Genomic DNA, 12,076 nt, shown 5'->3' on the forward strand with positions numbered 1-12,076 from the left:
GCCTAAATTTGTTCAATAAAAAGTGTTTTACAGTACACTTACTTTTCCTCTTCCCTAAAAAGTGCTTTTCTTGTATGATGCAATTCAAGGTCGCAAATCCCCACCCCTACACATTTGGTATCATTGGAAAGCACTGAATGTCCTCTATAGAGCACAAAAGGAGGTAATTCAACCGTATGCACTGGGTGGGAGATATTCAAGTTTAAAAAGGTCCACTACAGAGGACAAATTTGAATTGCTGGTAGTCAGGAGGATATTCAACAACTATATCGTACAACCTTACTTGAAACCTATTTTGGCCATTTTACGATCAGGAACTAGAAATTATAATTATGGAAAATTGCCATTAATTGCATAATTAATGGCATAATACATTTTAAGGAATGATGCTATATTGGGATATTCTTTAAATTATCTGTCATTGATTTTTTTTTTTTCCCCCCTGGGGAAATGTTATCTACCAAAGGTATTTGTGGTATCAGTACTTGGTATCTGTGACTACTAGAGTGGAGTATTAGTAGACTACTGGTCATTTTCAAAAAAAAAGAAAAAAAAAGTAACCTTGATTTTTCATGAATTTAATCATTGTTGTATTTCTTTACAATCAGATAAGTGATACATTCTTGCATGTTAAAGTCACATTTGCAGTAAAATCTATTTCCCCTATATTGGAGGACGTGAGCGCTGGGAGCATACAGTTTCATTTATAAATGTATATACCGGTATATAAAAAAAATAAACTCACCTAATAAGTACTTGATATGAGTTGAAATTGCTACAGATAATTATACAGATGGGCAAGATGTGGAAATTAGTACGCAGTGGGAAGATATCTATTTACCGCCGAGTTTGACGACAGATTGCCATGTTATATATTTACAACCAGCTGCTCACGCTAACTGAGCGGAATACTTTCAATGTAGTCAACAAGATTTGAGCAAACCTGAGAGCTCCGCCGCATGCAAATGATTTCATTTGAGAGGCGTGCTATGTTTTGAATGTCTAAACATTAGCTGTAACCACGGTAGATAGGAATGCTAGATGAGGAGACAAGGTGAGATAATGCGTGTTTGTACCATCATACTTTTTTTTCTGGTCGATAAGTGACTGGCTGAGAAGAAGTCTGCCATGAAAAAAATTAATAAAATAAAGCAACCCACGAACAAGTCATGACTGATGAAAAGCAGAAAGCGAGCGCGCCCGTGGTTCGGCTCTCCATCCCCTGGAGGTTGCAAACGATGGATAAGATTCCTTCCGAGCGTGCTGGCATGCACGAGCCTTCAGCAGGATGGTGCTGTCTCGCTGCCTTTGAGAGCAGGTGAACAGGTGTGTCACAGCCTTCAGACAGTCTTGGCATTCAGCGTGAGCTACGCCTCGCGTATGCGTTAGTGTGCCAAAGCTGTCGGTGTGTTAGCGCTCCGCTAAAAGGGCAGCGTGACCTCATCGCTGTCGTGCGTAAATGTGCATGAAAGCCCCCCCGGGGAACGACTGAAGTGTGGATTGTTCAGGTCAGTGCCCGCGCTGGTCTCCATGGGACGGCGGCAGCTCATCTCCCAGACAGTGTCATTAATATATTTCGAGGGGTAAGAAGACGCAGCATCTGCTGTTTTGCACATCCTTCTCTAGTGACACATTGTATTTTTGGCTTTAGTGGACCCAGAGCGCATGAATGAAACCAGTACAATATCAAAAGAAGTGAGCCCTGCTGTGAAATGTATCCAGTATGTCTTTGCTTGAGGTTCTTGGAATGTTGTACCCTTTTAAGTGATCCCTCGATGAGGGACCAAAGGAGGAGTTTGCAGCGAAATGGTGTATCTGAAATTTTTTTTATCGCTCTCTGGCCCCATCTTGTTCTAACATTAGAATTTGGAGAAACCATCACACCTGAGGAAAAGCAACCAATCAGAGACAAAAGATCCTTAAGTGAACTACAGTAGAGGAGCCACTTTAATTGGCCCACAACGAAGTAAAGCACACTTTTCTAAATACACAAAAAAAAAATACCAATGCCCAGTCAAACATGCCTCTGTGCAGATGTAGAATCTGTGTCGTGCCAGACAGTCATGAAATTGGAGCCCTAGTGTTATACTAAAACTCAATTACCAATATGTTGGCAGCTTGTGTCCTAATACCAGCTTATTGTTGCTAGCGTTACTATTTTGTCAAAGCTGGATATGTGAATATCTCGACTATGCCATTACGAATGGCCGTGTTGCCTTGCGCTAATGCACATTAGTGAGAGGTACGGCTTGACTTGACTTGACTTTGGTCAGAATATCAAGGAAGGGGAGGGATTAGTGAAGTGAGGCTACATTAAAATCTTGCTAGCAGTTTGACCACTGCAAATCTTTATGACCAAAACATCAAAGACCATGTCCAACTGGTATGTTTGGGGTATTTTAGGGACATATTTTTCGATACATTTTGGCTGTTGCTCCAGACACAAACTACCCATCAATCCATTTTTTTATATCACTTATCTACAGCTAATTATTTACACTCACATTCCCATCGTCACTGAGTGGGAACTGAACCCATGCTTGTCTGCACCAAATTCAGGCAGGTAAACCACTATACCGTCAGTGACTCCATACTGACTTAGTAAACTCCAGCCAGGATAAATAAAATCTTTACAAACCACATTTTTCAATAACATATGTATGATCTACATTCTACTGACTGTCTGATGATTGTCCACAATGATATTGTAGTCATGTAGTTATGTATGTCAGGGTTACCTGTTTGACATCTGTTAAACACGACACAAAAAGGAGAGAAGACACTCAGTTCAGGGCTTACGAGGAGAGAGGAGAGGAACTGACTGATACAATTCACTCCTGCACTCTCTGAAGATTCCTCTCCTCACCCTCTCTATTTATTTGGTTTTCCACACCCTTTCCACGCCCCTACTTACATGGGTGTTGCAACCCTAAAAATGCAAATGCAAGGCATAGTTGGAACACAGTGTACTTGATTGTTTAGATTGCTGAGTACATGTGTGGTCAAGTTTGCAATCATTTCTTAACAGAAAACAGGCGACCTCAGCAGACTGGCTCGAACCATTCTGCTGTGTTTGATATTGTGGTTCTTCAGCTTTTTGAGTCATCTTCAAATAGCCAGGCTATGCGAATGTGAGTATTAACAGAGCAAAGCATTCTTCATTGCAAGCAGAAGCAGTTCTTCTTTGCTGCAAATGTATGATAACTTATTTACAATTATTCCTACAATCTAGATGTAACAACCCTAAATCAAAGTCATCCTAGTTTCCAGCAAGAAACTAAAGATATCAATGCTGTGTCAGCTGGGTACGTTTTTGTGAATGTGCCCCGCAGTAAATGCTTTTCATGTTTTACCCGACTCTCCCCGCTTATCAGATTTGACTGTGATGTGATGTAAATGCGTTTAACTATGGGGTTTATTTAATAGAGCTTCTGTAATTATTTTACTTGAGGTCACAGGGCTGACAGGAGTGCTGTATCTTCACACAGTGCTGTAGCTCACCTGCCTGAAATAACCAGCATGACCAAGAGGCATATCAATTATTAACATCTCTTCGTTACACCCATGCCAAAATTGTTTTGTTTTTTTTTCTCCGTGGTCTGGATTTCAGCAGCTGTAAGTGCAACGGGCATTGCTGCAATCGATCCACACTAAGCAACCTCATGGACAGTGCAACACAGATCAGCCTCCTGAACCAGTGGGTCATATTAGTAGATTGTTGGAGGATGTGTTGTGGAGGCTGTGACCCTCCTGGAGATTAGATGTTCCACCTGTGGAAGGAAATAACGTAGGACCTTTGTGCCAAATGTCAGGGCTTTGTTAAAATGAGTATAGCCGAAGATGAATGCGGCTGCTGCTCCAGTGTAGTGAAAAATACCCCAGTGAGGTGGTCGGAGCCAAGTTTACATTATTTAATCTCCAACATTTCTCTTTGTCATCAAGAAATTGGAAACCCCCAATAGTTAATTACTAAAGTTAGTTATTTTCGAGTAAACCATTCAGTCATGTCCAAACAGCAAAGTGGAAAGTGTTTGTTTAATTGATTTAAAAATAGACTGACTTTAATTACAAATCTAACTTTGAGGCAATTTCATGCTTTAGAGTGAGTTATGAGGCTAAAACAAGATGAGGGCGAGGCTTGATAATAATGGTGGAAAATGTTGTTGGATTTGTATTACATAATTTAAAAAATCGCATCATTTATTTACTCGTGTGGGACATTTTTTTTTTTTAGAACAGGGGTGGCAAACTGCGGTCCCCAAGGGCCGGAGTCCCGCAGGTTTTATAGATTTCCCTACTCGAAGTGCAACTGATTCCAATTAACAGGCTTGTTATCAGGCTTCTGCAGAGCTCGCTGATGAGCTGATCATGAATCAGCTGTGCTGAAGAAGTGAAATATTCAAAACCTGCAGGACTGCGGCCCTCGAGGACCAGATCTCGCCACCCCGTTTTAGAAGGCGAACATATAACATTGTATGACGTCGTTGCAACAGATTTAAGTCTAAAGCACAGAGTACATGGTGTCAGAAGATGAAGGCAATTGTAAAAAAACAAAAACAAAAAAAACAACAACAACAAAAAAAACATTAGCGTCAAAGCAGTAAGGAAAGTGGTTAATGATGTTAACTCATTCACTCCCAGCCATTTTCACAGAAGCAATCCCGTTCGCTCCCGGCTGTTTTACTGGATTTTGACTGATTTTGCAAGGCCCACAGAATATTGTCTTCAATTGCTATAAAAGCATGGAACCTATCAAAAGAAAGATTAAAGTCTCTTCTTTCATCAGGACAAAAAAAAGTATGTTTCTATCTGCTTCCGTTTTGCAGCAATTAGCATTAGAAGTGAGCTAAGTTTCATCATTTTTCACAAATCTATTCAAAATTGTAAGTAATTGAGCTTTTTTTCCTTCATGGCCCTGGTTGATCTCCTTTGCTCTGCTGCCACCTGCTGGCCGTTTGTGTAATAACTACCATTTCTGCAACCGTTCTTTGCAGTTGAGAGGCTGCATCAAAGCCTTCTGTATGCTCTAGCATAAAAAAAAAACAAGAAAACGTATAAATACGTCTTTGGGACACTTAGAACATTTAAAAAAAACGTATTCACATGTTATTGGGAGCAAATGAGTTAATGGCGCATTTGGCAGAAAACAATACTCGTTACTACTTTGTTACTTGCTCTGTGGATGCCACAGTGTTCTGTATTTTTATTTTTATTTTTTTGGCATTTATACTTAGGTCTAAACGTGTCAGATGCAAATTTGCATTTCACTGCTTGGCGCCACTTTTATTTTATTTTATTTTTTTGCAATGCATCAAATCTTTTTCAAGTAGTCGAATCCCTGCAGAAAGCTTTTGTAGCTTTAATTAATGTGAAACTGATTCCCAAAGCTGATAAAACAAAGCTCATGTTGTTTTCTAACTATAACGTGTTAATTCAAATGATTCCCACTGTGCCCACTTTCAATGGCAATGAAGAACTTAGGTGTCTTAATTGATAACTCACCCACTTTCAAGGTATAGAAAATCTTGTGAAGAGACTGAAAGTGTTTTTGTTATTTATTTTCAAAACAAGCTGTGTTTGTCTTGTCTTGTTGCCGCAACATTTGTATTTGTGTTGAATTATGGGGATATTTTATACATGAATGCTGCTGCAAAATGTCTTTGGATGATTGATACTGTTTATCACGCTTCTTTGAGGTTCATTACTAACTTCAAGATGTCCACTCAACCACTGTTAATTATACTCTCAAGTAGGAGGTTCAGTCGCTGGTACACTTGTATTTATAAGGCAACATTGGGAGTACTATTATGCCTTAATTACTCTGAAAAATGCTGAATCCAATTCTCTTCGGTCATAAGATTATTTGCTGTTTTCAGTCCCTTATGCTTGTAAAGAGTTGGGTAAAAGTGCTTTTGTTTACTCTGCCCCTTATGCATGGAATATACAAAACGGATGAAGTTTTTCAGGCAAATAACATAATATGCACTTGTTTTTTTCATGTGGTGTTTAGAAAATTCCATGTTCAATATGTAACTATTTTATGTTTGGTACTGCGTCTTGGCCAGGACTCCCTTGATTTTTTTTTTTTTTTAAATCACCGGTATATTTTCTGGTTAAATAAAGGTTCAATAAAAATCAAATAAAAATTAAGGTTAGTCATGACAGTCAACATAACCCTTGCATGACCCTAGTCATGACAGTAAACATAACCCTTGCATGACCCTAAGTCATGACAGTAAGCATGACCCTAAGTCATGACAGTAAACATAACCCTTGCATGACCCTAGTCATGACAGTAAGCATAACCCTTGCATGACCCGAGTCATGACAGTAAACATAACCCTTGCATGACCCTAGTCATGACAGTAAACATAACCCTTGCATGGCCCTAGTCATGACAGTAAGCATAACCCTTGCATGACCCTAGTCATGACAGTAAACATAGCCCTTACATGACCCTGGTCATGACAGTAAGCATAACCCTTGCATGACTCTAGTCATGACAACTAGAACATCTGGACTTCATTTGGTCTTAATCAGAGGCATGCTCAATGGTGGCAGTTTTGTGCAAGAGTTTGAATGTGATTGGTCAGTTTTGAACACGGCCTTATCCCAAATAGAAGAAGGTGTGCACACTTGTGCAACCTGGAAAAATATTGGTCTTTTTTTTTTTTTTTAAATGTTACAAAAACCTGGAATTTTAACAGGGGCATGTACACTTTGTGTATCCACTGTACATCTAATTCAATGGAAAAAAGTGGGATTTATTCATAATTTGCTTTCCATAACGAGAACTTTAGAAATAATGTATTCGTATAGTGCTGTATCCCTGAGGGTACAATGATGTAATCGTTCCAACATACCTTCAGTTTATTGTTGTCTGTCCGTTGTGGCCACATTTTGTTCTTGAGAGTTAGAGCCAGTGTACCTCATCAAGCGAACCCATTTCAAAACTATTAAAAGCCGTTACATTTTAGTGACAGCAACATGTTTTACGGTGACTTTTACCAAATGTTCTAATGTGACCCCAATCACTGACACCATCCAGTTGCCTAAAGCTTCCCCATTTTGCTCATTCCTTCTTCCACTTGCCCTCTGTCTCTCTGCTAACTTTGGAAATGGGGTTAAGGAGGCGAGGTTCTTGTTTTTATGCTTCTTTTTGTTTTTTGTTTTTTCGAACTCCATATCTAGTAGACATTAAGAATGAATGTTCTTGTAGTTGTTACTTCACAAAGCAGAAAGAGAAAAGTCGAACACTATTATGACCTGTGCGGGTGGATCCAATCATCCTAATGTATTTTTGGACCTTGTACCACATTTTTTAGAAGAGATGGACAGCAAGTGACTTAGTGTGCCAAGCCTTGTGTTGCCACAGTTACCTTCAAAAAGTAACTTAGTTACTTGCCTATTTGATTTCAAAAGATGATGAGCAGGGCCTGGTTTCCTTCAAACAACGTCTAGTTAATGGCCAATAACTCACCCTTTGTCTCATCAGACCACAGAAGAATGACGCTGAGATGTCTGAACTAGTTACGAGTTTCTAAAACGTGTGGGAGGATTTGCTTTTAATGTATAACAACTCTCTCCTTTGGTCTTTTCTGTTCAGGTTTCATACAAAGGAGGAGAGAAGTGTTGTGGGCATCCAGCAGTTCGCTGGATGTCTGCCCTCACCTGGTGGAGTCGATCCCCTGCGAGGAGCCTGTCTGCTACCTGTGGCAAGTTCAGCAAGGCAAATGTACACCCACCAAAAGCACCTGTGGTCCTGGAACTGTGGTCCAAAGTGTGAAGTGTATCAGTGCTGAAGGTACGATTTCTTCCTTAAGCTATAAAATGACGACGTAAATTATAAGAGGAATTGGCATATTGTGTTTGTTTTCCATGGTAACAACAACATTTGGCTGGGGCAGCTCACAACCTGGCTCCATGTTTAATGATCAAATAAGCACCAATTGTTATTGTATATTTTTTGTTCTAATTAGTGTGTATTTTCCATTAGTTATTGATCTTTTTAACCACTAAGAAAGATAAGCATACGGTGCAGCAAAAGTTCGATGTCTTTTTTTAAATGCATGAGCTCAATTAAAAATGAGTCAATCTTTTTAAAAACACAATTAAACTAGAGTTTCCACAAGTAATATTTTGTGCACTGTTGTGATAAATGCATAATGTGATACCGTTTTATTATTCATGAAGTGGCAATCACTGCATTCAGAGCTACAGAAAAGATTCAAAAGGTTGGAAATTCTGTATCCTTCCTTCCTTCGTTCTTTCCTTCATTAGTTGCCCATCCGCTAACTAATTGTCCTACATCATCCACTTACAGATTCTAATACGTTTTGACAGGCTGACAGGCAAGACATCGTGGCGGATATGGGGGGGGGGGGAAAAGAATGAAATTAGCTACAGTAGAATTCATGTGAAAGGATGTTGACATGTTGATCGCCGGTGCACTTTTGATTGACTTGTGAGACCCTCCAAGTGCAATGAATCGCTCCCACGCAGCGTCAGGGCCACCTCAGAGCCAAGTCAGTGTAATAATGGAAAATGGATAAGATAAAGGAGCAGTGAGGCATTCTAATTAGTTGGCTGAATCACCTCAGCTGACACCTTGCTTGACTCGACTTCCTCACCCAAGATATTCTTAATTCTTACCAAAGCGTTTGACCATGAGTGCAAGTTGAATTAGCTCCTTTGCAACAGCGTCATGACAACAACTAGGGATCACCCAGCACCTCCATTTTCTGCTTAGTCAGGACACCATGACAGTCTCAATAGGGGGAACCTCTTGTGCCCCTCCTCGGAACTTTCATATATTACCACTTTTTTTTTTTATTTATTTTATTTTTTTTATGAAAGTGATAAGGTCAAGCACATACATTACATTCTGGGATGCTAGTTGAACTCCAGTTTGTCCTGATTTGTAAAGAGATTTCCCATTTACAAAACAACATATCTTTTGTGGGGTCAAACATTGCCACTGTTAAGACTTAAATAAGTTTAGACAGACAAAATTGTAACATTTTAACAACAGCACAGATGTCCCTTGTGCAATTTTATATGAAAATAATAATCTAGTGATTAATTGAATATATTAGATAGGTAGCAAAAACAATATAGTCATAAATTCTTAGAAAAAATAAATAAATAAATAAATAAATAAATTACAATGACGGAAACCATACTGTTTGTGTGTTGTCATGGTGAAAACCTAAATCTGGTTTTGTCAAGTGACGTGCGTTTAATAAATATACCTCAGTCAAAAAAATTGGCTTTATAATTTTGTAATATGATTTTTTTTTTTTTATTTGAGACTTGCAACTCGGGTTTGATCATCGATTTATTTATTTATTTATTTATTTATTTATTTATTTATTTTACTCATTATAACATAAGACAAACATTCACTTAAAGAAATTGGCTGATTTTTTCAGATTTTATTTTTTTTTCTCTGTTGGAAACTTAAATACTAAAAAGTACAAAGTAGTTTTAAAACAAAACAAAAAAAGTCAGTTATTGACTTTTTTTTTTTTTTTTTTTTTTTTTTTTTCTGTTCTGCCGAATATCAGAATCGGCATCAGCCTAAGAAAATAAAATAAAATAAATAAATAAAAATCCATATTAGTCAGACCCTGCCTACTTGCAATGTTTAGCTTTTACTGACTCAAAATTGCATTGGCTTGCTCAATAATCAGTATCCTCTTGTCAACTAAATCTCAACTTGTATTGTTTACTAAACTGTGTTAATGTCAAAAGCATCCACCGTTTCACAGCACAGACCTCAAATTGATTCTGTGCACCAGCCAAGAGAGTCGTTTCGGGGTTATTCCGGGATACTTGACGGGAGAATGCCTCAATCTTGGCGATATACAATCTGAACATACTCCTAATTACATTGTGTCTCATCTATTCTCTTGGCCTTGCCAGCTGTCAATTGAATCCACTCCACAAACGACACGTTGTCCTCGGCGTACCACAGATCAGCGGTCGCTGCGTAAAATGTCTGTACATCTTCATCAGAGCCTCTTTGTTGATAGAAATTACGACTGATTACACCGCAATTCAAGTACTGACACCTTCACTATTTCAAAACTGAGTGAGTTTACCTTGACTGGATGTTTTGTGTGCTAGTTTACATGCCTGATATTAGCGTGTGGCTCTGATTTTGCTGTTCCTTTAAGAAAGGGGTGTCCAAACTACGGCCCGGGGGCCATTTGCGGCCCGCCGTCCATTTTTTAGTGGCCCGTGACATGTGCTAAAAATGTCATTTGACTCAGTTCAAATAAAATAAAAACAAAAATGCTTGGAGATGGTCAAAGTAAGAAGGGAGGGTGTCGAAAAACACTATTTCTATTAAAGGTTATTTTAGTTAACTAAAACTAACGAAAAAATTAAAATTCAAAAAACAATTTCGTTAATAAAATAAAATAAAAACAAACATGCTTTTTAAAAAAGAAAATAACTGAAACTACATTTTATGTTTACAAAACTAACTAAAATAAAACTAACTCCTTCCTTTTAGTCTTTGGTAATTAATTTAATGCATGAGCCTTTGGGAATAATTTTAAATGTGATTTTTAGTAGATTTATTTTTATATAAACCGGAATGACATCACACCCATGGTGTTTTTTGAATATTGCGCACAAGTAATACACAAAAAAAAACTAAAACTAATACTGAAACTAACTAAACTAAAACTAAGCGTTTATTAAAACTCATTCACTGCCAGTCATTATAGAAAATTTTTACATTTCCAATACTCACGTGATATTACATTCAATAATTATATATAAACCGAATCTACCAAATAACAGAATAGACTCCCTACTTTTTGTCCCGTCCCGTTCTTTTATAATTGACAGCAGAAAAATGTAGGTTTGCCAAAATACAGCCATTTCTCCCATGGACTCTGAAACTGTGTTTATTTCCTATAAAATGGGGCAATGATGTCATCTACCGGTGGTTGGGCATCAGTAAAGTTGTTTCCAAGTTTGATATTTACAGTGGAGCATGCTCAGATTCGCCCCCATTTAGCACCGCTCTAAAAAATACAATTGACAAGTATACTTGTCAAAGGCAGTGAATGAGTTAAAGAACTAATACTAATACAAAAACTAACAGAACCACCCTGAAAACTAATTAAAACTAACTCAATTAAAAAAAAAAACAACAACTAAAAAATAAAAAATAAAAACCAAAATGAAAAATTCCAAAACTATAATAACCCTACTGCCATATTACAAATAAATTGGTTTATACATTTTTCTAAATAGGCAAAAGCACAAATAAATTATTTGTACAATTTTTAGAGGACTAAACACAATTTCTCTTCATAACATTATGTGGCCCTTGCGTCCTTCTGATTTTCTGTATGTGGCCCTCAAATGAAAAAGTTTGGACACCCCTGCTTTAAGATCTCAAGTTGATCCACCCAAGGCCTACTTGATCAAGCTCGCAGTCATGCAAGTTTAATTGCTAATACGAATATAAATAAATCCACTTTTTACAGGAATTTGTTCCATTTGAGTCCAATCCAACTGAATGTTTTTTTACCATCTGCCTGAGCTGCACCAGCCTGTAACAATCATGCATCTTGTGAAAATTGTCATATGTTTGACAGTGCCAGTATAAAGCCCACCTCAAAAAAAATAAATTATTATTCTTGATAGATTTCCTGTGACCCCTTTTGATAGTAACCACAGTTCATTTTATTAAAGTGCCTTGTTTTTTTTTGTTTTTTTTTATACATAGCTTTGTCTAAAAGACCATCTGAGAGGATTGGATGCGTTTATTGGCTTTCAGGCAAAGGTGAGAGGATTATCCATAACTACCTCAGTTAAAAGATTTATCGGTGGGCGGGCGAGCGGAACAAAAATCATTTCAATAGGCATGCAGGTAGCAGCGGTATTATCTGAGAAAAAGCCACAACTACCGTTCCCCGTATGAATATTTCAAAAGGACCTCAGGGCAGCCAACTATTTGCAGAGTTCTTCCACCCATGTTGTCTCTGTCTGTCACAGACGCGCACACAAAGTTGCAACGAGATGTTTGCATACTAGCGGGGTGTTTATTTGTATG

General features: G+C 38.0%; 1 protein-coding gene across 2 annotated transcripts in view; it reads left to right on the forward strand.

The window, feature by feature from the left end:
* Nucleotides 1-12,076, forward strand: part of thsd7ba (thrombospondin, type I, domain containing 7Ba) — a 213,015-nt gene that overhangs the window by 115,191 nt on the left and 85,748 nt on the right. For both annotated transcript variants that reach the window (XM_077536062.1, XM_077536063.1), the window contains one exon: nucleotides 7,607-7,804. In XM_077536062.1, coding sequence (XP_077392188.1) covers nucleotides 7,607-7,804 — 198 coding nt within the window. The remainder of the gene's footprint in view (nucleotides 1-7,606; nucleotides 7,805-12,076) is intronic.

The sequence above is a fragment of the Festucalex cinctus genome, chromosome 11, assembly GCF_051991245.1.
Source record: "Festucalex cinctus isolate MCC-2025b chromosome 11, RoL_Fcin_1.0, whole genome shotgun sequence".
Taxonomy (NCBI): domain Eukaryota; kingdom Metazoa; phylum Chordata; class Actinopteri; order Syngnathiformes; family Syngnathidae; genus Festucalex; species Festucalex cinctus.